Raw genomic sequence first — 27,882 nt, forward strand, 5'->3', positions numbered from 1 at the left:
TAAGGAAACAATCCTGAAGCCCCCCATGCAGGCAAAGGACAAGGCAGGAGGGGTCTCTCCCTGGAGCCCACTGCAGCAAACCCTGACCGGTGTATCACCTCCCCTGCACTGTGCAGCGAGCGGGTGTTCAGAGAGACGAGGGGCCAGGAAGGGACATCAGGCAGGTTCCAGAGCCCCAAACACTCAACCCGCTCCGACACCTGCCCCTGCTGGCATTTGTGCCAGCTCCCGCCCAGCGCCACTCACAGGAGAAGAGACCACTCAGGGACCTGCCCACCGTGACACACAGGAGCCCAGTCCACATCACCCCGCCTCCAGCCCTGTCTACTGAGGACAGAGGAACTGGGCTGCCCGGGCATCGTACCCTCAGGGCCGGATTAACATTTTGTGGGCCCTGGCCCCGAGCTCCACCCCAAGACCCCACCCCCTGCGCTGCCCCTACTCAGCCTCTTCCCCCGGAGGCCCCACCCCCCACTCGCATGGGGGGGAATGGGGTGGAGAGGCGCAAAGAGCAGCAACGCCGCCCTGCCGTGCTGCGGGGGAGAACGAGCGAGCGCAGGCCCCACCCTGAGTGGGAAGCCACGGCACAGCGCTGGGCGTGCAGCACCAGCCAACTTACAGGGTCTGTGGCCTTCCATGACTTCGATGGGTCCATAAAACATCTGGGTCTTAGGAGGGGCTGCAAACAAATCACAGTTTTCAGTTTCAAACCCCATGAAAACTGAGTGCTGCCTGTGCGCCTCCATGCAGGGACCTGCCGGAGCACCCAGCACTGGGCCTGTTCTCAGCCTGAGGGCACCAGCCAGCATGTCAGCTTTCTGAGCCCAGGGGTCTTGAATGGCTGCGCCAGGGAGGAGCCCTGGGCCAGCTGACAGAAGGGGCTGCTCTGTGCCCGGTGCGGGCAGCTGGACCCTGAGCCCATGGGCCGCTGAGAGAGAAGCTGGAGGACTCGACACAGCATGCCAACCATGTGGCCACAAGAAAGGAAAACGGCCCAGCACCATTTCCCCTTGCTTGGCAAGCAGTTTGGAAGCAAAGAACGATGTCCCCGTGTCCGTGAGGGCAGCGGGAACAAGGTCGCTTCCTCCCGAGATTCTGCAGAAGGAAAGTCCCAGGGACAGCAAGAAAGAGATGTAAAAAAAAATTCATTCCACCCTTGCCCCCAACACACTGCTTCTTCTTCCGCAGGGCCCTGGATGGAGAAAAACCGAGGCGGTGTTTCTCTACCCCCACCCTTGCTGTGCCCGAACACCTCCCAAATATGGATGAATTTAGCTCCTCTGGGATGTAAGGAAGGATCATTTTCCTGATTTTCCCAAAGAGGGAAACTGAGGCACAAAGCTTCCATGACTTGCACAGGGTCACACACACCCTGTGGCAGAGTCAGGAAAGGAATGCAGATCTGCTGAGTCCCAGCCAGGTGCCCTAGCTACAAACCATCTTTCCTTGCCATTCAGCCCTCCTGCAGTGATACTAAAGGGGCAGGGTCCGAAATCAGACTGAACACAGACAAGCCCACGCTTCCGACCCTGTGTTGCTTGGCCCAGACAGGACACAGTAGGAATTTTACACCTAGCTTCTCTTGCCCCGTATTTCTCTCAGCTTGACAAAGAAACTGGCTTTCTTGATTTCTGGTTCCTATGCAGCAGTGGCAAAGAGCGGGATGTCAGTGCTTAAGCCCAAAGTGGAGCAGCTTCCCTTCGACCCTCGCCCCCCAGCCCTGTTTGATTAGGGATCCACTTTGCTTTCACAGCACCCTAAGCTGGCCCTAAACCCTGACACTGCTTCCGTCAGAGATCCTGCGGGGGCGGCGGGTCCTGCTGAATGGCACCGCTCTGAATGCATCCATTAGCCCGAGAGTTTGAGGAGGAAATCGTGGGGAGGGGCATTAGCCTAAGTCAGGTGCAACTTTTCAATGGTCATGTGCCCCCATGCAGCTCTCCCCTCCACCCAGAAGGAAGCTGCCTTTGTAAAGGCCAATGGCGGGCACCCGGACGGTGGGGAACGTTCCCATTAAAAACCCACCCAGCAAGGGCAGCGCCAGCACATCCTGCCGACCATGGAACCAGAGGACGGAATGGGGACTGACCGTGGGCACCACTCGTGTCAAGGGAAGTGCCATAGGGTGGGGGTGGGAGCCACAGAGCAACGCTAGCACCCCAAGGGCAGAGGCGGGAGCCTGGCTAGCAGAAGGTTACATCAGGGGGCACTGTCCTGGGCAGAAGGTGGCCTCAGGACTACAGGGGTGGCTCCTGGGAACTGGTGAGCACTGGGCACCAGCAGCCAGGCTCTCCCTAACCGCCTCCCCCTGACTAACCCAGCCCAGGCTCTCCCCGAGGGCGCAATGGGGCGTGCAGGGGGGTCCCAGGGCTTCCCGCACCTTGCACGTGCAGTGTGGCCGTGCCCTCAGCCATGGCCAGCATGTTGGAGCCGGTGCAGACATAGATGCCGGTGTCCTCAGGCTGCACGTTGCGGATGGTGAGGATGCCGTTGAAGTCCATGGCGCGGCGTGGCAGCTTGCCGTGGTTCTGGCGCGTCCAGACCAGTGTGTAGGCCGGAGACTGCGGGAGCAGAGGGGACACGGCCATGAGGCCCCAGGGAGACGGCTCTAGGTGAGCTCCTCAGGGGGGCAACGTGGGGTCGATCCCCACCTAGCCAATAAACCTGCTCCCCTCCTTACGCCCCCACCAGAGCTAGGGCCACTGCAGGGGATGGCACCCACATACCATGGTGATGGGCACATCACTGACGATGGGCAGAGGCAGGGAAGGCTGCGTCCCCTGGGCTGCGCTTGGCAGCATTGGGAGGGTGGCTCCCTGCCTGGCTGCTCAGGGGCTGTCAGACCCCAGGCCCGGGTCAGCAAGTCACTCTGCTCCCTCCTGGGATGTAGCAGCTGGGAGGCTCCAATGGGAGGGGAAAGTGCAGGGCGAGCAGGTGTCAGCTCCTCCCGCCGTGGGGAACCTGGGCTCTGTCCTGCTGGCACCGCCTGGGAATCGCGCCCTCGTCAGACTCTAAGCTGGGGTGAACGGGCCTTGTTTCACTGACTTCCCTGCCAGCTGGGCACGTGGGCTCCAGCGGATGTGCCATGCCAGCTGCCCGTTATCCCAAACATGGGCACAGTGCTTTGGCTGCGTTACCACCCGGCAGCTGTCAGCTGGCTGTGCACTCTACTGTAAACTGCACAGGCATCTGCGCTGCCCTCAGAGCCCACGCCTGCGCCGTGCCCGCCCTCGGCTTCACCCCACATTAAACAATGCCAAGCGCCATGCGGACCAAGCAGTCACAGGACTGCCAGCCACTCGCTCGGCTCCCATCGACTTTCCAGCACAAGCTTTCTGGGGCACAGGTTCTTTGCTAGCTGTGCATGCAGCGCCTGGCACAACCGGCCCAATCCCGGCCAGGGCCTCGCAGCTCCACTCCAGAAAAAAAAAAGAAAAAAAAAAGAAAAAAAAAAGAAAAAAAAAAAGAGCGTGCGGCTGTTGTGGGCTTGTGTCTGTGCAGGGTCTGGGTGTCCAGGCGCCTGCAGGAGGCGCTTGGGTTCCTTGCCCCGGCCTATGCTGTGTCTGGAGCAGCAGTTCTCGTTCCCCCACCCCCGTCCAGCCCATCTCGCTGCCCCCACAGCCCCAGGCAGCTGCCCTGCCCTCACCTGGCTCTTGGCCGTACAGATGAAGGTGACGTCAGCTCCAGGCTTCACACTCTGGACCCTCTTTTCCTCCACGGTCACCGTGATGGGTTTGCTGGGGGCCTCTGCACCGACAGGGAGACATCAGACTCCTGCCCAGCACACCCTGCAGGCCATGGACAGCAGGACGGCAGCTCCAGGGCCCAGCCACCAGGGGCTAATGATGCCTCGGGGCCGGGGCCGGGGCCAGGCAGGGGAAGGAGGGCAACAGGGAGCAGAGCTTGGGGTGGGAGGGTTGAGTTCAGGTTTTCGTGTTGGCTCTTCCTCTCTGAGGCCTCCTCATCCCAGCCTAGGCCCTGCCCTCCCCAGGCCCCCATGCCGATCCTGCCCAGCCTCAGGGCCCCGTGCCCTGCCCTCCTGGGTCCTGTCTGCTCCCAGACCCCGCCCTGCCCTCCCCTAGGCCCTGCCCTCCCCCGGCCCCCATGCCGATCCTGCCCAGCCTCAGGGCCCCGTGCCCTGCCCTCCTGGGTCCTGTCTGCTCCCAGACCCAAGGCCCTGCCCTCCCCTAGGCCCTGCCCTCCCCCGGCCCCCAAGCCGATCCAGCCCAGCCTCAGGGGCCCGTGCCCTGCCCACCAGGGTCCAGTCGGCACCCACATCCCAGGCCCTGCCCTCCCCTAGGCCCTGCCCTCCCCCGGCCCCCATGCAGATCCTGCCCAGCCTCAGGGCCCCGTGCCCTGCCCTCCTGGGTCCTGTCTGCTCCCAGACCCCGCCCTGCCCTCCCCTAGGCCCTGCCCTCCCCCGGCCCCCATGCAGATCCTGCCCAGCCTCAGGGCCCGTGCCCTGCCCTCCTGGGTCCTGTCTGCTCCCAGATCCCAGGCCCTGCCCTCCCCTAGGCCCGGGCCTCCCCCGGCCCCCATGCCGATCCTGCCCAGCCTCAGGGCCCCGTGCCCTGCCCTCCTGGGTCCTGTCCGCTCCCAGATCCCAGGCCCTGCCCTCCCCTAGGCCCTGCCCTCCCCCGGCCCCCATGCAGATCCTGCCCAGCCTCAGAAAGACCTGCTCATTCCCCTGAGCCCAGGCAGACCCTGCTCACCCTCAGGCCCCTGGGACTTGCCCATAGGAGCCCATCTTGTTGCCCAGGCCTGAGGTATGAGGCTCTGACCTTGACCCTGCCCTGGCTGCCTGGGCGGAGCAGTGCCACTCGCTCTGCCTCTATCCCACCACCGCTGAGGGCATGGCCACCGTGCCAACGGCTCTGCCAGGGAAGGAGGGTGTCAGCTCCCAGCTGGGGCCCCGCAGAGTGCACAGGCCCAGCTGGGCTCAGCAGCGTCCTCCCCCCTCCCCTCCCCCGCAGCCTCTCACCTGTGACAATGAGCTCCGCCCGGCTGGCATTGCTGTGCTGCAGGCTGCGGCAGGTGCAGACGTAAACCCCAGCCTCGGAGGGCTGGATGCTGGGGAAGTGGAGCTCTTCACCTGGGGCCGGGAGAAATGACGTGTGAGAACCAGCCATGGCCCACCACGGGCTGAGTGTGTGCAGAGGGGCCCTCTGACAGCCAGGGAGAACATCCCCAGGCCTGAGGAGCTTGCAGGGAGACCCCATCTCTGCCACCCCCCTGCTTATAGCCACTGGGCACAGCTCCCCAGCTAGGCAGGCTGGCCTGGGGCCGCGTCTGGCCGGAGAGCTCTGAAGAACACCCGAGATGCTCAGGCTGGTGATTCAGGAGGTGGCACGTGAGCCTGAGTCACCATAGACCCCCCCCGCATGGTGCCAGGTCATTCCATGGGGGGCGCTCTCCCCTGTGGCTGTGCAGCTGGAGGAGCATCGATCCGAGCTCCTGACCTGCTCAGGCCTCGAGGGGCTGCATCTGCACCAGACTGGGGTGTCCTGATCTAACCCTTCCTGAACTCCCTGTTGTTCAGCCTGCCCAAAGGCGAGGAGACGCCAGAATGGCTGGCCCCAACCAAGTGACCCCTGTCCTGCCCCCGTTTCCCTGCTGATTCAAACCTTCTCCCGTTGGTCTGGGCGTCTGCCAGCACCTGAGTAAACCTGCCATCAAACCCGCTCCCCACGGCCACCAGGATGACCCTGCAGTGGCATGTGGGTACTGGATTCTCCTTCCCTTGCGGTGTGACTGTATAAATAGCTACCATGTCCCACCCCAGAGACAGCGGGATCCCAGCGCTAGGAGAGGGATCTCTGTATAAATGGATATATTGCCCCGCCCCAGAAGCAGCTGCATTTAGGGCTGGTCTACACTTATAACTTGGGTCAACACAGCTACAGTGCTCGGGGGTGTGAAAATCCACACCTCTGAGCGCTGTACTATGCCAACCCAACCCTGGTAGACACAGCTAGAGCGACAGACAAATGCCTCTGTCAGCTGTCGCTCAAGGAGTTCCCAAAGCCATGGACAAACCCTTCCAGCTGTATGATGGAGCTACACAGGCGCAGCCAGTCACCACAGCGAGGCCGCCATAGCCTCCGCAGTGCAGACACGGCCTCAGTGGAGGGGAAGTGCCTGGTTCCGAACTTTCATTATTCTCTCCACGCTTGGCCACACGGTTACCTTGCCGTCTGCTCTGGGCAGTGCTGGGCACGGGGCGCCCATCCTCCCGCGACCAGGCGTAGTAGTAGGGCGGGCTGCCGCTGGCCTGGCAGCGCAGGGTCACCTCTCCACCCTGTGACACTGTGGTCTTTGGGGGGTGGACTCGTACCACGAAAGGGGCTCGGTCTGTGGGGAGAGGAGAGCAGGAGCCAGTCATTCTGGGGGATTCTGGGGAGATGCATCAGACTCATAGGGGTGGGATCAGCAATGGTGCTGCAGCTAGCTGCTCCCCCACATGGGAATTCTCTTAATGTGAGAGCAAAGGGACCCACCCTGCTCTGCACCCACCAACGGGGCCCCCACAGGGCTCTGGGGCGAGGGGCCGTATCCACCCGCGCCCTGCTCTGCACCCACCAACGGGGCCCCCCCAAGGCTCTGGGGCGAGGGGCCGTATCCATCCGCGCCCTGCTCTGCACCCACCAACGGGGCCCCCCCCAGGGCTGTGGGACGAGGGGCCGTATCCGCCCGCGCCCTGCTCTGCACCCACCAACGGGGCCCCCCCAGGGCTGTGGGACGAGGGGCCGTATCCGCCCGCGCCCTGCTCTGCACCCACCAACGGGGCCCCCCCCAAGGCTCTGGGGCGAGGGGCCGTATCCGCCCGCGCCCTGCTCTGCACCCACCAACGGGGCCCCCCCAGGGCTCTGGGGCGAGGGGCCGTATCCGCCCGCGCCCTGCTCTGCACCCACCAACGGGGCCCCCCCAAGGCTCTGGGGCGAGGGGCCGTATCCGCCCGCGCCCTGCTCTGCACCCACCAACGGGGCCCCCCCAAGGCTCTGGGGCGAGGGGCCGTATCCACCCGCGCCCTGCTCTGCACCCACCAACGGGGCCCCCCCCCAAGGCTCTGGGGCGAGGCCAGATCCGCCCGCGCCCTGCTCTGCACCCACCAACGGGGCTCCCCAAGGCTCTGGGGCGAGGGGCCGTATCCGCCCGCGCCCTGCTCTGCACCCACCAACGGGGCCCCCCCAAGGCTCTGGGGCGAGGGGCCGTATCCGCCCGCGCCCTGCTCTGCACCCACCAACGGGGCTCCCCAAGGCTCTGGGGCGAGGGGTGATCCACCCGCGCCTGCTCTGCACCCACCAACGGGCTCCCAAGGCTCTGGGGCGAGGGGCCGATCCGCCCGCGCCTGCTCTGCACCCACCAACGGCCCCAAGGCTCTGGGGCGAGGCCGTATCCGCCCGCGCCTGCTCTGCACCCACCAACGGGCCCCCAAGGCTCTGGAGGGGCCGTATCCGCCCGCGCCCTGCTCTGCACCCACCAACGGGGCCCCCCCAAGGCTCTGGGGCGAGGGGCCGTATCCGCCCGCGCCCTGCTCTGCACCCACCAACGGGGCCCCCCCAGGGCTCTGGGGCGAGGGGCCTTATCCACCCGCGCCCTGCTCTGCACCCACCAACGGGGCTCCCCAAGGCTCTGGGGCGAGGGGCCGTATCCACCCGCGCCCTGCTCTGCACCCACCAACGGGGCTCCCCAAGGCTCTGGGGCGAGGGGCCGTATCCACCCGCGCCCTGCTCTGCACCCACCAACGGGGCCCCCCCAAGGCTCTGGGGCGAGGGGCCGTATCCGCCCGCGCCCTGCTCTGCACCCACCAACGGGGCCCCCCCAAGGCTCTGGGGCGAGGGGCCGTATCCACCCGCACCCTGAGGGGCTCCTCCCTCTACCAGCTCCTGGCTGGATCCCATCTGTCTGCTCACTCCTGCTGGCGGGGCAGAGGCAGGGATGAGGGATTCTGGCCTGTGGTCTGGGAGCTGTATCAGCATCAAGCAGTTGCCTGCTCCCCTTGCAGCCACCTGAGCCCAGAGTCACAGCCCTCCAGGAAGGGGTGTGCCAAGTGCCCTGTTGTCACACTCCCCACATCACCGCAATGTGCCTTGGGAGGAATCATTAAAGACCCCCCCGGTTAACGTCCTTGGGACAAAGCGCGTAGGAAGAGTAACCCTGCTTCTCCGACACAGGACGGGCCGGCGCCTCTGGCCTGTCCTGGGGCCGCTCCTTGGCAGCGATGGGGGTAGGAACAAATCAATCTGCAAACAGCAGCATGGAGCCTCTTTCCCCATGGGACTTCCCATCCCGGCCTCACCGCTGGAGTGAACTTTCTCCAGGGGGACCCTCAGCACAGAGCATTTCAAAAGGGGTCTGGACTGTGACAGTGAGCGGCAAAATCCCCCCAAGCCAGCTGTCTCTCACCTGCAGGGCTCTGACTACGGGGGAGCCGGCCCTGAGAACTGCGCCAGGCATGCTGCTGGGAGCGTGGCACAGGCTTGACCTCCAGCCGAGCCGCGCTCACTCAGCTGGAGCTGATAGAAAGAGGTTTGTATGTATGTTTCTTGGACCCATTTCTGACGGATGCCTCACACTAGTGCTCACTTCAGATCCACCAGGCTGTAGTTAAATAAACTGGCTTGATTTTTAATCTAGCCCAGTGCAGCACCGTGTTCAAACTGAGCTCTTGGTAACTCCAGTGAATGGAGCAAATTGCTGGCTACTGAGCCTGGATGGGGCAAAGGACCTCCAACCTCTCAGGCTACTAGCCCTTGTCCTTCTGCTGGCCCAAAGACCAGGGCAGTGGGGACCCACTGGGAATGAGCCCTGGCCCTGCACTTACCCACGGGCACACACTTCTGCCCCCGCACGCTGGGGTTCCCCACATAGCCTGGCGCACATCTGTGGGGAGCAGGAGAGACAGGTGAAGGGGGCACTGGTCTCCCAGGGGAGCATGATTATCGGGGGGCTTGCACACAAAGCCTAAGGTTGCCAACTTTCTATTGGCACAAAGCTGAAGTGGCCACATCCAGCAGCTCCCATTGGCCTGGAGCAGCGATCCGCGGCCAGTGGGAGCCACGATGGGCCGGACGGGGCAGGTAAACACACCGGCCCGGCCTGCCAGGGGCTTTCCCAACACAAGCAGCGACCCCTGTTTGAGAAACCCTGCCCTAGCCCCTCCCTTCCCTGAGGCCCCGACCCCCATCCTGCCCCTTCCCCGAGGCCCCGACCCCCATCCTGCCCCTTCCCCGAGGCCCCACCCCCCTCCCTCGGTGGCACACTCTCCCCCACCCTCACTCACTTTCACTGGGCTGGGGGTTGGGGTGCAGGCTGGGGGTGAGGGCTCTGGCTGGGGTTGCAGTCTTTGGGGTGGGGCTGGAGATAAGGGGTTTGGGGTGCAAGAGGGAGCTCCAGTCTGGGGCTGAGGGATTCAGAATGTGGGAGGGGGCAGTGGGTTGGGGTTCTGGGCCGGGGGTGGGGCCGGGGATGAGGGTTTTGGGGTGCAGGAAGGGGCTCTGGGTTTGGGGAGCTCAGGGCTGGGGGGGCGGGCCCTGGGATGGGGCTGTGGATCAGGGGTTGGGGGGCAGGAAGGGGCTCAGGGCTAGGGCTTGGGGCTTACCTCGAGCGGCTCCCAGTCAATGGCGCAGTGGGGCTAGGGCAGGCTGCCTGCCGCTCCTGGCTCCGTGCTGCGCCCCGGAAGCGGCCAGCGGGTCTGGCTCCTAAGTGGGAGGTGCTTGGGGCAGGGGCAGCGCGCAGAGCCCCATGCCGCCCCCTCCCAGAGCCGTAGCAGCGTGGTGCCCCAGGACAGGTAGGGACTAGCCTGCCTTAGGCTGCAGCACCGCCAACCAGACTCTTAACAGGGTCGAAAACCGGACACCGGGTCACCCTGAGAAAGCCTGGTGCCCGCGGTGCCTCAGAGCTGCAGGTGGGGACTGAGGAGCGTGGGGAAGCAAACAGCCCCCCCGGGCCCAGGCGCGATGCAGCCAGGCTCCATGGGCTGAGCCCCGACCCAGGGCAGCTGGGAGCTTAGGGGACAACAGTCGCCACTTTTCTAATGGCTGGAAACCAAACCCCCAAGGCCCTGCCCTGCCTCTTCCTCTGCAGTCCTGCCCCCTACTCCGCCTCTTCCCCAAGCCCCGCCCCTTCTCCACCTCCTCCCAAGCCCCGCCCCTTCACCACTTCCCTCAAACCCCGCCCCTTTTCTGCCTCTTCCCTCAAGCCCCGCCCCTTCTCCACCTCCTCCCTCAAACCCCGCCCCTTCTCCACCACCTCCTCCAAGCCCCGCCCCTTTCCCGCCTCCTCCCAAGCCCCGCCCCTTCTCTGCCAGTTCCCTCAAACTCCGCCCCTTCCCCACTCCTCCCACAAGCCCCGCCCCTTCTCCACCTCCTACCCAAGCCCAGCCCCTTCTCCACCTCCTCCCCAAGCCCTGCCCCGTCTCTGCCTCTTCCCCCAAACCCCGCCCCTTCGCCGCCTCTTCCCCAAGCCCCGCCCCAGTCCCCAAGCCCCGCCCCTTCTCCACCTCCTTCCCCAAGGCCCCGCCCCTGCTCTGCCTCTTCCCCCCACCCCAGATTTTAAAAAATGGATGGTTGTGGGGGGAGTTTGTCAAAGGGCACCAGGATACACAAGCCAAAACCCAGACTGGGGGAAAACTAGCTGGGTGGCCCCCCTAGGGGAAAGACTTACTGCTCACAGTACTGGCCGGTGTAGCCAGGCTCGCAGGCCGAGCACCGATAGCCACCTGCCCCCAGGCTCTCACACGTCCGGGAGAACCTGCAGGGCGAGAGAGACCTGAGCGCCCGCCAGGAACAGCACCCCACCCACCCCGGGAACAGCGCCCACCCCCGCTCAGTCACCCCGGGAACAGCACCCCCACCCACCCCAGGAACAGCGCCTCCTGCCTCCACCACACCGGAACCACCGTAGAAACAGCGCCCCCCCCCCCCAGTCACCCGGGAACAGCGCCCCCGCTCAGTCACCCGGAAACAGCGCCCCACCCACCCCAGGAACAGCGCCCCTGCCTCCACCACACCGAACCACTGTAGAAACAGCGCCCCACCCCCGCTCAGTCACCCCGGGAACAACACCCCCACCCACCCCAGGAACAGCGCCTCCTGCCTCCACCACACCGGAACCACCGTAGAAACAGCGCCCCACCCCCGCTGTCACCCCGGGAACAGCGCCCCCCCCGCTCAGTCACCCCGGAAACAGCGCCCCACCCACCCCAGGAACAGCGCCCCCTGCCTCCACCACACCGGAACCACCGTAGAAACAGCGCCCCACCCCCGCTCAGTCACCCCGGGAACAGCGCCCCACCCCCGCTCAGTCACCCCGGGAACAGTGCCCCACCCACCCCAGGAACAGCGCCCCCTGCCTCCACCACACCGGAACCTCCGTAGAAACAGCGCCCCACCCCCACTCCGTCCCCCCGGGAACAGCCCCCCACCCACCCCAGGACCAGCGCCCCTGCCTCCACCACACCGGAACCTCCGTAGAAACAGCGCCCCACCCCCGCTCAGCCACCCCGGGAACAGCGCCCCACCCCCGCGCAGTCACCCCGGGAGCAGCACCCCTGCCCCGCTCAACCATTCCGGGAACAGTACCCCTCCCCAGCCCCGCTCAGTCACCCCAGGAGCAGCACCCCCTGTCCCGCTCAGCCATTCCGGGAACAGTACCTCCTCCCCACCGCCACCAAGCCACCCCGGAACAGTGCAGAAACAGCGCCCCACCCCGCTCAGTCACCCTGGGAACAGCTCCCCACCCCTCAGTCACCCTGGGAACAGCACCCCACCCACCCCAGGAACAGCACCCCCTGCTTCCACCACACCGGAACCTCCGTAGAAACTGCGCCCCACCCCCGCTCAGTCACCCTGGGAACAGCGCCCCCGCTCAGTCACCCCGGGAACAGCGCCCCCGCTCAGTCACCCCGGGAACAGCGCCCCCGCTCAGTCACCCCGGGAACAGCGCCCCATCCCCGCTCATACACCCCGGGAACAGCACCCCCTGCCCCCGCTCAACCATTCCGGGAACAGTACCCCCTCCCCAGCCCCGCTCAGTCACCCCAGGAGCAGCACCCCCTGTCCCGCTCAGCCATTCCGGGAACAGTACCTCCTCCCCACCTCCACCAAGCCACCCCGGGAACAGTGCAGAAACAGCGTCCCATCCCCGCTCAGCCACCCCGGGAGCAGCGCCCCCTGCCCCCTGAAGAGCGGCCCTGGCCCCACTGTATACCCCCCGAGCTGTCAGACACACAAGGCTGAGTGAACCACAGAGCCCTTGGGATAACCCCCAGGGCAGACTCTTGGGGGATCTGCCAGGAAACATTGGCTGGCAGCAGCAGTAGGGCTGCTGCTGAGACGCCGACAGACCTGGCTGGCAATAGGGCAGCCTGTGCCTGGCACCTCCTCTATACATCCTCGCTCCACCTCCACCTCCGCCCTGCCCAGGCCAGGCCTGGCCCCTTGCTGGCAGGGGCTGAGCCCCAGCGTTAACACCCAGAGATGGAGATGCCAAATGCGGGGGGGGGGGGGTGACCTCAGTCGTGTTAACCCACGTGTGCCATGGGCTGCTACACTCTAACCCCCAACCCCATCCGCTGGCGTCAGCTACTCACTGGTTCTCAGGCTCCGAGCGTGGGCAGGCGCAAGGCTGGCAGTCCTCGGGGGTCCCGGCGGTGGCATCGCCGTAGTAGCCAGGGGCACACTGCTCGCAGAACTCCCCGGCCGCGTTGTGTAAGCAGTTCTGGGGAGAGGGACGGAGCTCACCGCGCTGTGCGTACCAGGGCTAGCTACACACCCACCTGCTGGGGGAGGAGGGGTCGCAGCAAGGGGCTGGCCTCCTCTAGGGTGGGGCAGGAGGCAGGGGGTAGATGGGGACCCTCCCCAAGTCACAGAGTGCAGGCCCAGGAAGCCAGGGGCTCTGGCCCAGCGCAGGCAGGTCCAGGGGGACCAGAGGGAGTCTCAGCCCTTCTCTCAGCCCACGTTGCGGCATCCACCTGGCTGCGACAGTGGCAAGGGGGACTCCAGAAGGAATAGGAGTGGCTGCTTCCGCGAGGTGGGGTGGAAAGGCTGCTCCAGCCTGCGGGCAGGCCCCGTGCGCACCACACTGGTCACTCACCGAGCAGGCCCCCGTCTCTGGGTGGCAGGCGTCCGAGTGGCCATTGCACTCACACAGCTCGCAGTGCCCGAGGTACAGGCCACCCCCGGTGCGAGTGTAGCCAGCAGCACAGTCCTGCAGGGGAGAGACACAGCATCACCCTGCAGTACAGCCGGCTGGGGCCTCGCCTCCAGAGCGGGCACAGCTGCCAGGCCCCAAGCCCGGGGACGTGGGTTGGCAAGGGGCCCCCTCACCTGGCAGGAGAGGCCTTGGTACCCAGGTGGGCAGCGGCACTCCTCCACCTCAGGTGCCAGCGGCAGGCTGCTGTAGGTGGGCACGGCGGTCTCCATGCTGACGCCAGCAATGCTGGCCGACACCATGTCGGTGGAGTAGGTGGCACGGATGAGGATCTCGTCCAGGTCGGCCAGTGCCATCATCAGGTGCTCCCGGGTGGCATGCTGCCCGTCGGGCCGCTTCCAGTATTGCTGTGGGGGAGAGGGGCAGAGTCACGCCTGGCCGGAAGCCCACCGAGCTCTGAGGCAAGGGCAGCGGGGCCACCCAGCAGGGAAGCCCATGTGCTGGCACCACAGACCTTGGCTCAGCCAGGTTTCCCTGGATTCATGCAGCAGGGGGTGGAGGGAGCTCTGGGCAGAGACTCTGCCATGGCACGAATGGAGACTGAACCCAGCTCAGACGAGAGCCTGACCCCGTGGAGCTGGAGGGCAGCCCAGCCCAGCCCCTCGGGACATGTCCCCTCCTGGCACAGGGTGGGCTTGACATAGGGGTGCCAGTGGCTTCAGTCCAGGGGAGCCCAGGAGCCCCACTACACCTTCCCCAGGCCCAGGGACCGGTCAGTGTGTCGCTGACGCCAGTGCCCATAGGGCGGGGGGCTCAGACCGGAGCAGGGGTGTACTGGGAGAGGGGGCAGGGGGACAATGTTAGGAGGTGGGGGTGTGAGGTAGTATGTTCCAGAGGGGCAAGGTTGAGGGTGGTGTGATGCTCGTGAGGAGAAGGCGGGAGTGGGGGCAAGGCAAGGGTTGGGGTGAGGCGAGGTGGGGGCCAGCGCAGTACAATGCCCGAGAGGCAGGATCGGGTTGGAGATGAGGCAGGGGTGGCCCATGCTGGCGAGGCAGGGGCGAGGGCAAGGGCTGAGGCAGGTGCTGGATGGGGGCAGTAGCATGCCAGAGAGGTGAGGGCAGGGGCAGGACCAGTATCATGCCGGCAGGTGGGGCTGGATGGGGGTGGAGGCAAGTACCATGCTGGAGGCGGTGGGGCGGGGATGATACCATGCCAGTGAGGTAGGTGTGGTACCACCCTGGCAAGGTGGGGACTGGGGGGCAGGGGCAGTACCACCCTGGCAAGGTGGGAGGGGGCTGGGGTGGTACCATGCTGGCAAGGCAGGGCCGGGGGGGGGCTAGGGCAGTACCACGCTGGCACCACAGGGCGGGGAGGGGCTAGGTGGTACCACGCTGGCAAGGCAGGCCTGGGGCAGGCGCGGTACCGCGCGGGTAAGGCAGGCCTGGGGGGGCAGTACCATGCTGGGAAGGCAGGCCGGGGGGGGGCAGGGCGCAGTACCGCGCTGGCAAGGCAGGGCCGGGGGGAGGGGCTAGGGTGGTACCATGCTGGCAAGGCAGGCCCGGGGGGGGTAGGGCACGGTACCGCGCTGGCAAGGCAGGGCCGGGGGGGGAGGGCGTGGTACCACGCTGGCAAGGCAGGCCGGGGGGGGGGCAGGGCACGGTACCGCGCTGGTAAGGCAGGCCTGGGGGGGCAGGGCGCAGTACCGCGCTGGCAAGACAGGTCTGGGGGGAGGCAGCGTGCGGTACCGCGCTGGTAAGGCAGGGCGGGGGGTGGGGGCAGTGTGCGGTACCGCGCCGGCAAGGCAGGGCCGGGGGGGTTGTACAACCTGCGAGCCATGCCCTCACCTCCCGGAGGATGATCTCGAAGCTCCGCCGGTTGCGCGGCAGCAGCTCAGGCTGGTACGCCACCAGCGTGATATCGTTGCCCTGCATAGACAGCAAGGTTCTGAATCATTTGTTCCAGTATCTCTCCGGGTACCGAAGTCAGGCTGCCTGGGCTGTAATTCCCCAGGTCCTTTCTGTTCCCCTTTCCAAAGGTAGGTACCAGGCTGTGCCTCTCCAGTCCTCTGGGACCTCACCTGTCCTCGGGGACTTCTCCAAGATAGTCACTAACGGTTCCCAGCTGGCTTCAGCTAGCTCCCTCCATGCCCCAGGGTGCATGTCACCAGGCCCTGCTCACTTCAACACATCAAACCCATCTGTGACGTTATTAACATAAACCCTGACTGTAGAGATCATTGTTGCAACCACTGTTATATATTGCAACAAGTATTGTACAGAGGTTGTCGTGTGAGCTGTCTAGGGAAAGGTTATGATTTGCTGGTTATGATTATGCTGTCTGTATGTGTGTATCATTTTGTAGTTGTATTTGATTCCAAGTAGCCTCAGCAAAGCATTTGTTCAGTTTCTTGAGAAAGGACTATGCTCAAATAAATTTGTTAGTCTCTAAGGTGCCACAAGGACTCCTATTCTCAGTAAGTGCCCAATCAAGAAACACTTAACTGACAATGGACTTTGGGAGACGACAATCCACATCTGAGTTTTCCTGTGAACTTTCAAACTAACTTGTAAATAATGGCGTAGGCCTGCACACTGAGTCATGCATGGACATGTGATTTGCTCATGTGACTCCAGACTCCATCTTGCTGCTGGGATTTTCCACAGTAAGAACGGAGGGGTGTCCTTCCACAGGCAGAGAATACAAAAGGCCCTGAAAACGGCTCCATTTTGTCTTCAATCCTGCTTCTTGCCTCTGGAGGAACCTTGCTACAAACTGAAGCTCTGAACAAAGGACTGGATGACCCATCCCCGCGGTGGGTTGTACTCCAGAAACCTGATGTGAACCTGCAATTTATTCCATCACTGCTACAAGCCTGAACCAAGAACTTTGCCATTATTGTATGTAATTGATTCCATTTAACCAATTCTAGCTCTGCTCTACATGTCTTTCTTTTTATGAATAAACCTTTAGATTCTAAAGGATTGGCAACAGCGTGATTTGATCTGATATGTATATTGACCTGGGTCTGGGGCTTGTTTCTTTGGGATCGAGAGAACCTTTTTCCTTTTACTGGGGTGTTGGTTTTCATAGCCATTCATCCCCAGGACGAGCGGCGCTGGTGGTGATACTGGGAAACTGGAGTGTCTAAGGGAATTGCTTGTGTGATTTGTGGTTAGCCAGTGGGACGAAACCAAAGTCCCCTCTGGCTGGCTGGTTCGGTGATGCCTAGAAGTGGAGAAACCCCAGCCTTGGGCTGTGACTGCCCTGCTCTAAGTAATTTGTCCTGAACTGATACTCTCAGAAGTGTCCCACCAAAGGCAGCATCGTTACCTTGACCTTTCCCTGTTCTGCTTGTGTTCCCTGCCCTCTATCCCAGCCTCCCTTCCCCCAGCTCTCCGCATGCCCCTCGATCGCAGACCCCTGCTCTTCCAGCCCTGCCCCCAGACACCCCATCACCCAGACAGCCCCCCCGCCCCCCCACTGTCCCTGGCAGCTCCCTTCCCATCCCAGACAGCCCTGGTGCCCCACAGGCCCCTCACTGTCCTGTTCCAGGCAGGCCCCCTTCCCATCCCGGACAGCCCCCCACCCCCCATCTCAGGCAGCCCCCTTACCGTGATCTGCACGTCGGCATCAGGCAGTGGGGCACTCCTCCCCCCAGAGCTGTAGGAGAGGGTGTAGCGCAGCCGCCCACCGTAGGAGCCAACCTGAGAAAGCAAAGGAACGGCGCAGGCTGCAGCACCTTAGCTCTGACTCTGTGGTGCCCTGGCCTGGCCATGCAGGGTGGGGCTTTGTGCCACCGGCCAGGCCAAGGGTCCCTGAAGTGAGTCCACCCTGGGGCTGGTTTGGTCAGTCCAGGAGGGGGGCACTAGGGACGAGGGCAGGGGGAAGGATCAAAAACCTGCCCGATAGCGATCGACCCAGGGAGCTCCATCTCCTTAGCCTGACAAAGAGACGGCTCCGAGGGCCTCGACCGCAGGCTGTAGGGACTTGCATGGGGAACAAAGATTTACCAACAGGCTCCTCAGTCCAGCAGTGGGAGCACATGTGTGAGGGTAATTAACCCTCGGAACCATTTCCTGGTGGATTCTCCAGCTCTGAAATCCAGCCTGGCTCTCTCTCTAACAGACAATTGCTGTGGGGCAGGTCTCTGGCCTGTCTATCCAGGGGTCAGGCTAGATCATGGCTTCCCAAACTGAGAGATGCACCCCAAGGGTGGGCTATGCCACTGATGCAACCACAGGCAGAGGTTGGGGGCATTCCCCCCCAATGTGTATGTTGGTAGTGGGGGGCGCAACGTAAAGGTTCAGCTGCCCCCTGAACAGCTCGAGTCACCCCCCCCCCCAGCAGCTCCTCTCTCACCAACAGGGCACCCATGTCTGACTGGGAAGTGGACAGCAATGAGGAGTCGTGCGCCTGGAGTTGGCCGCCAGCCCCCCCGCTGGCAGAGTGGTGCCCAGAGATGGCCTTGCCCAGGGCCAGCGGGGCACAGCGCCTCCGGCAGGTGGCAGACAGAGAAGTGGAGCTGCTAAGCAGAGGGCGAGGAGAAGGCGCTGGCCCCAAGAGGTGGCAGCTCCCGGGGCAGCTGGAGGAGGCTGGAGGGTTCCCGGCCAGTCCCACCCCGCAATCCAAGGCAATCAGGCCCCCAGGGATTGGGCTCGGCAGTGCTGCTCCGTTTCTGCCTTGACAAGGTGTGAGCGGGACCATCATGTGGTTTATTTACAGGGTTGGAGTTTATAGGTCTGTAATCATTCAGGTAACGAATTTTCCTCAAGTGCTAGCAGTGGCTGCAGCGTCAAATGCCACCGCATGGGGAGGCCTCAGGGCAGAGTTTGGGACCCTCTGGGCTGGATGATCACAATGGTCCCTCCTGGCCTTGGAGCCGATGAAATGAAGGGGACTTCTTGGCGATCTACAGCTTTGGCGGGTGCGACGCTCCTCCTTGGAGCCCTCAAGGCAAAGCCCAGAGCTCCCAGAGCCCCTTCCTCCCCAGAGGAGGCCAGGCCCTCCCGCAGGACTGCAGGCCCGACAAGCAGGGCTGTGCAGAACAGACCCAGCGAAGGCACAGAACCGGGGTGGGGAATAGCACGGGGTATCAAGGCAGGGGGCTCCCCAGGGCCACTCTGCCGTAGGCTTCGGAGCAGGCTGCAACAGGAACTCTGCTCAGCCACGCAACCCAGCGCTGGAGGACAGGGGATTAGCCAGACCCCAGATCCCAGCACCCCCATTCTGGACCTAGATCAAAGTGGCTGCTGCCAGTGGTGCTGCCCCTCCCCAGCACAGAGTGCAGTTACCTTGTCCCCTAGGAAGGCGCCGGGGAGCTGCCAGTAGAAAACACTTTCAGGAAGCAGAGAGAAACCCTTGTAGACGAGAGAATACTGGGAGAGGAGAGAGATGGGCACATGGCACCGTGTCACAAAGGGGGCACAGCTGAGCGTCCCCACCTGGCCGGCTGCAGGAGAGCAGAGGGGGAGCCACACAAAGCACGGGCATGGCACTGAGATGGCACCACAAGCTGTGCCCCGTGGGAAAAGCCATGGGTGAGGCAGGAGCGCTGTGCTACTTCCCAGGCGCCCTCGCTCCAGCTCTGCATCACTCATTCTAATCCACGCCCAGGCTGTGAGGCAGTGGTACCCATGGGCAAGGGCACAATCTTTGCAGTGCAGCCCTGCTGATGCCCTTCCACCCCACCTGCAGCGCCCCCGGCTGGCTTCCCGCATGCAGACTAACAATGGGGGAGAAAAAACCAGGAGTCCTTGTGGCAACTTAGGGCTAGTCTACACTTACCAGCCGGGTCGACGCGGTGAGTTCGACTTCTCGGAGTTCGAACTATCGCGTCTAATCTGGACGCGATAGGTCGAACTCCGGAAGCGCCGGGGTCGACTCCGGTACTCCACCACTGCAAAAGGTGGTGGCGGAGTCGACCTTGGAGCCGCGGACTTCGATCCTGCGGCGTCTGGACGGGTGAGTAGTTCAAACTAGGGTACTTCGAATTCAGCTACGCTATTCACGTAGCTGAACTTGCGTACCCTAGTTCGACCCCCGCCCTTAGTGTAGACCTGCCCTTAGAGACTAACAAATGTATTTGGCCACAAGCTTTCGTGGGCTAGAACTCACTTCATCAGATGCATGGAGTGGAAAATACAGGAGCAGGTATAAATACATGAAATGGTGGGGGTTGGCCAATGCCAGGTGCCCCTGAGGGAGTGAACCTAACAGGCAATGATCAAGTGATCTCTCTCCTGCCATCCATCTCCATCCTCTGACGAACAGAGGCTAGGGACACCATTCTTACCCATCCTGGCTAATAGCCATTTATGGACCCAGCCACCATGAATTCATCCAGTCCCCCCTTAAACATTGTTATAGTCCTAGCCTTCACAACCTCCTCAGGTAAGGAGTTCCACAAGTTGACTGTGCGCTGCGTGAAGAAGAACTTCCTTTTATTTGTTTTAAACCTGCTGCCTATTAATTTCATTTGGTGACCCCTAGTTCTTGTATTATGGGAATAAGTAAATAACTTTTCCTTATCCACTTTCTCAACATCACTCATGATTTTATATACCTCTATCATGTCCCCCCTTAGTCTTCTCTTTTCCAAACTGAAGAATCCTAGCCTCTTTAATCTTTCCTCATATGGGACCCTCTCTAAACCCCTAATCATTTTAGTTGCTCTTTTCTGAACCTTTTCTAGTGCTAGAATATCTTTTTTGAGGTGAGGAGACCACATCTGTACACAGTATTCGAGATGTGGGCGTACCATGGATTTATATAAGGGCAATAATATATTCTCAGTCTTATTCTCTATCCCCTTTTTAATGATTCCTAACATCCTGTTTGCTTTTTTGACCGCCTCTGCACACTGCGTGACATCTTCAGAGAACTATCCACGATAACTCCAAGATCTTTTCCTGACTCGTTGTAGCTAAATTAGCCCCCATCATGTTGTATGTATAGTTGGGGTTATTTTTTCCAATGTGCATTACTTTACATTTATCCACATTAAATTTCATTTGCCATTTTGTTGCCCAATCACTTAGTTTTGTGAGATCTTTTTGAAGTTCTTCACAATCTGCTTTGGTCTTAACTATCTTGAGTAGTTTAGTATCATCTGCAAACTTTGCCACCTCACTGTTTACCCCTTGCTCCAGATCATTTATGAATAAATTGAATAGGATTGGTCCCAGGACTGACCCTTGGGGAACACCACTAGTTACCCCTCTCCATTCTGAGAATTTACCATTAATTCCTACCCTTTGTTCCCTGTCCTTTAACCAGTTCTCAATCCATGAAAGGACCTTTCCTTTTATCCCATGACAGCTTAATTTACGTAAGAGCCTTTGGTGAGGGACCTTGTCAAAGGCTTTCTGGAAATCTAAGTACACTATATCCACCGGATCCCCCCGTCCACATATTTGTTGACCCCTTCAAAGAACTCTAATAGATTAGTAAGACACGATTTCCCTTTACAGAAACCATGTTGACTATTGCTCAAGAGTTTATGTTTTTCTATGTGTCTGACAATTTTATTCTTTACTATTGTTTCAACTAATTTGCCCGGTACCGACGTTAGACTTACCGGTCTGTAATTGCCGGGATCACCTCTAGAGCCCTTTTTAAATATTGGCGTTACATTAGCTAACTTCCAGTCATTGGGTACCGAAGCCAATTTAAAGGACAGGTTACAAACCTTAGTTAATAGTTCTGCAACTTCACATTTGAGTTCTTTCAGAACTCTTGGGTGAATGCCATCTGGTCCCGGTGACTTGTTAATGTTGAGTTTATCAATTAATTCCAAAACCTCCTCTAGTGACACTTCAATCTGTGACAGTTCCTCAGATTTGTCACCTACAAAAGCCAGCTCAGGTTTGGGAATCTCCCTAACATCCTCAGCCGTGAAGACTGAAGCAAAGAATCCATTTAGTTTCTCCGCAATGACTTTATCATCTTTAAGCGCTCCTTTTGTATTTTCATCGTCAAGGGGCCCCACTGGTTGTTTAGCAGGCTTCCTGCTTCTGATGCCCCGGGGGGGCTCTGCATTTTATTTCATTTTAAATGAAGCTTCTTAAACATTTTAAAAACCTTATTTACTTTACATACAACAATAGTTTAGTTCTATATTATAGACTTATAGAAAGAGACCTTCTAAGAACGTTAAAATGTATCACTGGCACACGAACCCTTAAATCAGAGTGAATGAATGAAGACTCGGTGCAGCGCTTCTGAAAGGCTGCCAACCCCAGGTCTAACAAGATAAATCAATTAACAGCGGTGGCAATTCTTCCACAAAAAAACTTCAAAAAGACTCCAACGTGAAGCTGCAGAACTGGAATTAATTTGCAAACTAGATACCATCAGATTAAGCCTGAATAAAGACTGGGAGTGGTTGGATCATTACAAAACCTAAACTTAATTTCCCCAGTACTAATTTCTCCCTACTGTTACTCACACCTTCTTGTCAATTGTCTGTAATGGGCCACTCCCGTACCACTTCAGAAGTTATTTTGCCTCCCTTGGTATCCTGCTGTTAATTGATTTATCTTGTTAGACTGACCTCACACTTGGTAAAGCAACCCCCATCCTTTCCTGTATTTATACCTGCTCCTGTATTTTCCACTCCATGCATCTGATGAAGTGGGTTCTAGCCCACGAAAGCTTGTGCCCAAATAAATGTGTTAGTCTCTAAGGTGCCACAAGGACTCCTCACTGTTTTTGCTGATAGAGACTAACCCGGCGACCACTGAAACCTGTCACCATGCAATGAGGGAGAAGGGGCCTCTAGGGCCTAGGACGAGACCCCGTAGAGTTATCACACTTGTGAGCCAAGCTAAGATTGTACCCAAGGCTCCAGCAGTGCCAGGCTAGAGCACACCCATGCCCCTGCTTCCCGGAGCTCCCCCTGGCCATGCTGGAGACTGCGCCTGCCATGAAGCGGGACCTAGAGGCATGGCAGGAAAGCTGGCGCCAGCAGGGGCCTGTTGCAAGGGGCTGTTTTCCCAGATGGGTGGAATTTTCTATTCACCAGGAAAAATGCGGCCTGGTTGGGCATTGCAGGCTGGAGCTGTGCTCAGCTGGGGGCGCAGGGGCAGCCTCACCACAGGAGACATGCCTGGCAGCCTGCGCGGGAGAGCTCCTCTTGGTCACTGTCGGGGCTGGTGACCCTGGGTAAGATGCTGGGGGGCTGAAGTCTCCCCAGGGGTCTCCCTGGAGAGGGTCTAACCCATCCCCTCCAGGAGCAGGATCACCTAGGGAACACAGCTAGGAAACCCCCGTCCCCCATTGTCCGTCTGCAGTTGACCAACGGGGAGCGCCGGCCGTTCCTGGCCGCAGGGAGCCAGAACAGACTCATTAGGGATGACTGTGCTGCTGCAGCCACCTGCACACACACACACACACACACACACACAGACAGAGTTCAAGGACTTCACCAGCAAACCACACAATTCCCGACAGCACCTCCACCGCCCCGAGCCAGGCCAGGCTCCGTCACCCCCAAGCAGGACAGAATCCCAGGGCACGGCAATGGGCAGGAAGGCCCATGCACGGGCTGGGTCAATGGGGTGAAAGTGCTGGGCTTTCATCATCTACATCAGCTCTGAATCCGGCTCTCAGGCTCCACTGCAGTGGTGCTCCAGCCCAGGCCTCGGCATGCTACTATGCAAGGTCTGCTTAGCTGGGAAGGGCTGGCCAGGGGAGCTGCTGTGCCGTAGTATCCAGTTGGCAAACGAAGCCAGAATCTGCTCTCATTCCCAAGTGCTTTCACCCTGGCAGAGCCCCACCGGGGGAGCGAGATCGGCGTCTGGCCCGCAGTACCCTGGACAGACGGCTGCCCTCCGAACAGGGGCCAGGGAGCGCTACTGCAGGTATCAGATGCAATCCCTCAGGACATGCAGTGCCAGCCCCGGGGACAGCGGGGCCATTTTGTTCCCTCCCACAGAGCCAATCCCCTCCCGCGCAGGCCATGCAGGTGGGCACGCCCTGGCCTCCGGTACCATCTCAGCCGCAGCTGCAAGCCTGTGGCCCTGGGAGAGGAGGCTGCTGGACTCCTGGAAGCGAGGTCTGAGCAATGCTTCCCACTGGGGCTTTAGCAACACAAGAGACCAAGGGAGGGCTCAGTCAGTGTGTGCGGGGGCAAAGCATAGGCCCGGGACAGCACTGCAGAGCATAGACACTACAGACCCCGGAGATGGGTGGGGTGGGGTTAGACCACTGGTCTGCTGGAGGGGCCTCGCACAGGGCAGCAGAGCCAATGACTGAGCCCATTCGCAGACACTGTTTGAACAGCTTCACGGCCCGATCCGGGGCCACTCCATACATGTGGCATCCCCTTGGGCACCAGTGCTGCCTTGCCCGGCCCAGGGCTGCCCTGGGAGGGGTTTGGAAAGCCCAGCGGCTCTGCCATGGCTTCTCAGCAGGGTGGCAAAGGTGGGGGGATGGCAGCAAGAGGGTGCAGGGAGGGTAGTGAGGACAGGGGGAGGACAGCAAAGGCAGAGGGAGGGTGGCGAAGGCAGGGAGAGAGTGGGGGAGGGCAAGGGGAGGACAGTGAAGGCAGGGAGAGAGTGGGGGAGGGCAGAGGGAGGACAGTGAAGGCAGGGAGAGAGTGGGGGGAGGGCAGAGGGAGGACAGTGAAAGCAGGGAGAGGGTGGGGAGGGCAAGGGAGGACAGTGACGGCAGGGATAGTGTGGGGGAGGGCAGAGGGAGGACAGTGACGGCAGGGAGAGAGTGGGGGAGGGCAAGGGGAGGACAGTGAAGGCAGGGAGAGAGTGGGGAGGGCAAGGGAGGACAGTGAAGGCAGGGAGAGAGTGGGGGAGGGCAAGGGGAGGACAGTGAAGGCAGGGAGAGAGTGGGGAGGGCAAGGGAGGACAGTGAAGGCAGGGAGAGAGTGGGGAGGGCAAGGGAGGACAGTGAAGGCAGGGAGAGAGTGGGGAGGGCAAAGGGAGGACAGTGAAGGCAGGGAGAGAGTGGGGAGGGCAAGGGAGGACAGTGAAGGCAGGGAGAGAGTGGGGGGAGGGCAAGGGGAGGACAGTGATGGCAGGGAGAGTGGGGGGGAGGGCAGAGGAGGACAGTGAAGGCAGGGAGAGAGTGGGGGAGGGCAAGGGGAGGACAGTGAAGGCAGGGAGAGAGTGGGGAGGGCAAGGGAGGACAGTGAAGGCAGGGAGAGAGTGGGGAGGGCAGTGGGAGGACTGTGAAGGCAGGGAGAGAGTGGGGGGAGGGCAGAGGGAGGACAGTGAAGGCAGGGCGCGAGGGGGGGAGGGCAGAGGGAGGACAGTGAAAGCAGGGAGAGAGTGGGGAGGGCAAGGGAGGACAGTGAAGGCAGGGAGAGAGTGGGGAGGGCAAGGGAGGACAGTGAAGGCAGGGAGAGAGTGGGGGAGGGCAAGGGGAGGACAGCGAAGGCAGGGAGAGAGTGGGGGAGGGCAAGGGGAGGACAGTGAAGGCAGGGAGAGAGTGGGGGGAGGGCAAGGGGAGGACAGTGAAGGCAGGGAGAGAGTGGGGGAGGGCAGAGGGAGGACAGTGAAGGCAGGGAGAGAGTGGGAGAGGGCCGAGGGAGGACAGTGAAGGCAGGGAGAGAGTGGGGAGGGCAGTGGGAGGACTTTGAAGGCTGGGAGAGAGTGGGTGAGGGCAGAGGGAGGACAGTGAAGGCAGGGAGAGTGGGGGGAGGGCAAGGGGAGGACAGTGAAGGCAGGGAGAGAGTGGGGGAGGGCAAGGGGAGGACAGTGAAGGCAGGGAGAGAGTGGGGGAGGGCAGAGGGAGGACAGTGACGGCAGGGAGAGAGTGGGGGAGGGCAAGGAGGACAGTGAAGGCAGGGAGAGAGTGGGGAGGGCAAGGGAGGACAGTGAAGGCAGGGAGAGAGTGGGGGAGGGCTGTGGGAGGACAGTGAAGGCAGGGAGAGTGTGGGGGGAGGGCAAGGGGAGGACAGGGAAGGCAGGGAGAGAGTGGGGGAGGGCAAGGGGAGGACAGTGAAGGCAGGAGAGAGTGGGGAGGGCAGAGGAGGACAGTGAAGGCAGGGAGAGAGTGGGGAGGGCAAGGGAGGACAGTGAAGGCAGGGAGAGTGGGGAGGGCAAAGGGAGGACAGTGAAGGCAGGGAGAGAGTGGGGAGGGCAGAGGAGGACAGTGAAAGCAGGGAGAGGGTGGGAGAGGGCCGCCAAGGTGGGGAGAGCGTGGGGGAGGGCAGCAAAGGCAGGGGGAGGGTGGCAGGAGGGCGGGAGGGAGTCCCCACGCCAGGGAGAACGGATGAGGCGCACACTAATGGGGGGGGGAGCCAGGGAGCCAGGACTTGGGAAGAGTCAGGGGAGGGGCATCCAGTGCCTAGGAGCAGCGTCACACACAGCCATGGCTGTACCTGCAGGGCCCGTGGTGCCAGGGGCGAACCCGGCGCGGCCAGGGAAGCAGGGGATGAAGACGCTTTCGAGGAGGAGGAGGAGGAGGACTGGGGCGATGCGGCCAGGACAGGGCGAGCAGGGCGGCTGTGAGCCAGCCGGGCAGTGGGGAGGCTTTGCAGGCCTGCTGGCTGGGGCCAGGGCCTTGGGGCGGCCCTACCCATGGGGGCCGCAGTGCTGTGTAGAGAGGCCACCTGCCCGATGGCAATGCCAGAGAGCAGCTCCCAGATCTCAGCATCCACCCTCCACTGCACTTTGTCAGCCTGAGGGCGGGGAGGGGATGGACAGGGAGAGCAGGGAGTGACCATGCCGGGTGGTGCCATGCTGGGCACACTGCCAACCCCACAAATCACGCCAGGCACAGCACCAACCCCACATACCATACTGGGCATGCTGCCAATCCCACACACCATGCCAGGCAAGGTGCCAACCCCACACACCACACCAAGCACAGCACCAACCCCACACACCCCGCTGGGCGCAGTACTAACCCCACACACCACACCAGGCACGGTGCCAGCCCCACACACCCCGCTGGGCGCAGTACTAACCCCACACACCACACCAGGCACGGTGCCAGCCCCACACACCCCGCTGGGCGCAGTACCAACCCCACACACCACACCAAGCACAGCACCAACCCCACACACCCCGCTGGGCGCAGTACCAACCCCACACACCACACCAGGCACGGTGCCAGCCCCACACACCCCGCTGGGCGCAGTTCTAACCCCACACACCACACCAAGCACAGCACCAACCCCACACACCCCGAAGGGCGCAGTCCCAGCCCCACACACCACACAAGGCACAGCACCAACCCCACACCCCGCTGGGCGCAGTACCAACCCCACACCAGGCACGGTGCCAGCCCCACACACCCCGCTGGGCGCAGTACTAACCCCACACACCACACCAAGCACAGCACCAACCCCACACACCCCGCTGGGCGCAGTACTAACCCCACACACCACACCAAGCACAGCACCAACCCCACACACCACACCAGGCACGGTGCCAGCCCCACACACCCCGCTGGGTGCAGTACCAACCCCACACACCACACCAAGCACAGCACCAACCCCACACACCCCGCTGGGCGCAGTACCAACCCCACACACCACACCAACACAGCACCAACCCCACACACCACACCAGGCATGGTGCTAGCCCCACCACAGCAGGATGGGGAAGTGCTGCCCATGCACAATGCCGGGACAGAGCAGCGCTGATCCCACACACATTATGCCAGGACAGCACTGACCCCACCCACCCACGCCCCAGCCTGGGGTAGTGCGGTACCGAAACCACATGCCAGGGATGCTGGGCCTTCTCCAAACAGCGCCCCCTGGAGGCAGCCAGCAGCGGGCACCTCAGGGGCAGGGCCCCGCTCCGGTGGCCTGCAGCAGCCGCTGGCAGGACGTCTCCTCGGAGCACAGCCAGGCACCTGGCAGTCTAGGGGCGACCTCCATGCCACACGGCAATAGCCAGCCTGGGACACCTGGCCTCAGTAGGGCAGGGCCATGGCCTGGCTGCCTTTGCCCTGTTGTTCCCACTACTGAGCTGGGGAGAAGCCCAAGGCTCCGGTTGTGGGGGCAGCATCATCTCCGCACGGCCCCCATGCACTGGGGCTGCCGCGCCCTGCTGCCGTGCAACAGTTAGATTCTGCGGCACCAGCAAATGGCACCAGGGCACCTCCCATCACGATGCCAAAGGGGGGTGCAGAGTAGGCCATGGCCAGCTGGACCCCAAACCAGCGCATGGGTCACAGAGAGAGTCACCAGCATGGGGCCAAACACACAGCACATGGCAGGGAGCCGAGTAGGACTGGGTGCTTCCTTGCAATGGGCTGGGTGCTGGCTGCCATGGAGGGCATTGGCTGGCATGGGGGTGGGGCAGGGCACTGGCTGGCTGGCCTGGATCAGGGAGTGGGGCAGGGTTGGCAGATCGGTGGGCACAGGCAGCACAGAAAAATACTGCATGAGAGCATAATGCAAAGCCGCCTAGATCCTTCCCTAGTCCCAGCCCCTCTGAGTTCTAGCCCCACAGAGTCCAAGCAGGGGTTCTGACCTGCCAATCACTGCAGAGCATGCCCATGCCAATGCCCCCCATTACCTTAGCCACTCGTCTGGCCCTGTGGCTGCCCCCTCCAGAGCCCAGGATCCTACCCGAGGCCACAGCCTTCCGCAGCTGCTCCTCCGTCAGGGATGTGCCATTCTGATGGGAGGCGCAAGAGGGCTGTGAACCCACTGGCCCTCCCAGCCAGGGGGCATGAGCAGCCCTCACACCCTTCCCCCACCCAGTGCCAGGGTCGCCACACACTGCATGCTCCAGCTCCATGAGCAGCTACGTGGGT

At 61.9% G+C, this 27,882-nt stretch overlaps 1 protein-coding gene across 6 annotated transcripts in view; it reads right to left on the reverse strand.

Moving 5' to 3' along the window:
• Positions 1 to 27,882, reverse strand: part of HSPG2 (heparan sulfate proteoglycan 2) — a 164,102-nt gene that overhangs the window by 76,385 nt on the left and 59,835 nt on the right. For 5 of the 6 annotated variants that reach the window (XM_039508939.1, XM_039508941.1, XM_039508937.1 and 2 more), the window contains 12 exons: positions 16,764 to 16,856; positions 14,997 to 15,077; positions 13,329 to 13,559; positions 13,096 to 13,209; positions 12,593 to 12,720; positions 10,666 to 10,752; positions 8,825 to 8,883; positions 6,187 to 6,351; positions 4,982 to 5,092; positions 3,647 to 3,747; positions 2,381 to 2,561; positions 620 to 679 (listed from right to left, as the gene is read on the reverse strand). In XM_039508939.1, coding sequence (XP_039364873.1) covers positions 620 to 679; positions 2,381 to 2,561; positions 3,647 to 3,747; positions 4,982 to 5,092; positions 6,187 to 6,351; positions 8,825 to 8,883; positions 10,666 to 10,752; positions 12,593 to 12,720; positions 13,096 to 13,209; positions 13,329 to 13,559; positions 14,997 to 15,077; positions 16,764 to 16,856 — 1,411 coding nt within the window. The remainder of the gene's footprint in view (positions 1 to 619; positions 680 to 2,380; positions 2,562 to 3,646; positions 3,748 to 4,981; positions 5,093 to 6,186; positions 6,352 to 8,824; positions 8,884 to 10,665; positions 10,753 to 12,592; positions 12,721 to 13,095; positions 13,210 to 13,328; positions 13,560 to 14,996; positions 15,078 to 16,763; positions 16,857 to 27,882) is intronic. The other variant, XM_039508938.1, reaches the window with a different exon arrangement.

This window comes from Mauremys reevesii, linkage group 21, assembly GCF_016161935.1.
Source record: "Mauremys reevesii isolate NIE-2019 linkage group 21, ASM1616193v1, whole genome shotgun sequence".
NCBI classification, from domain to species: domain Eukaryota; kingdom Metazoa; phylum Chordata; order Testudines; family Geoemydidae; genus Mauremys; species Mauremys reevesii.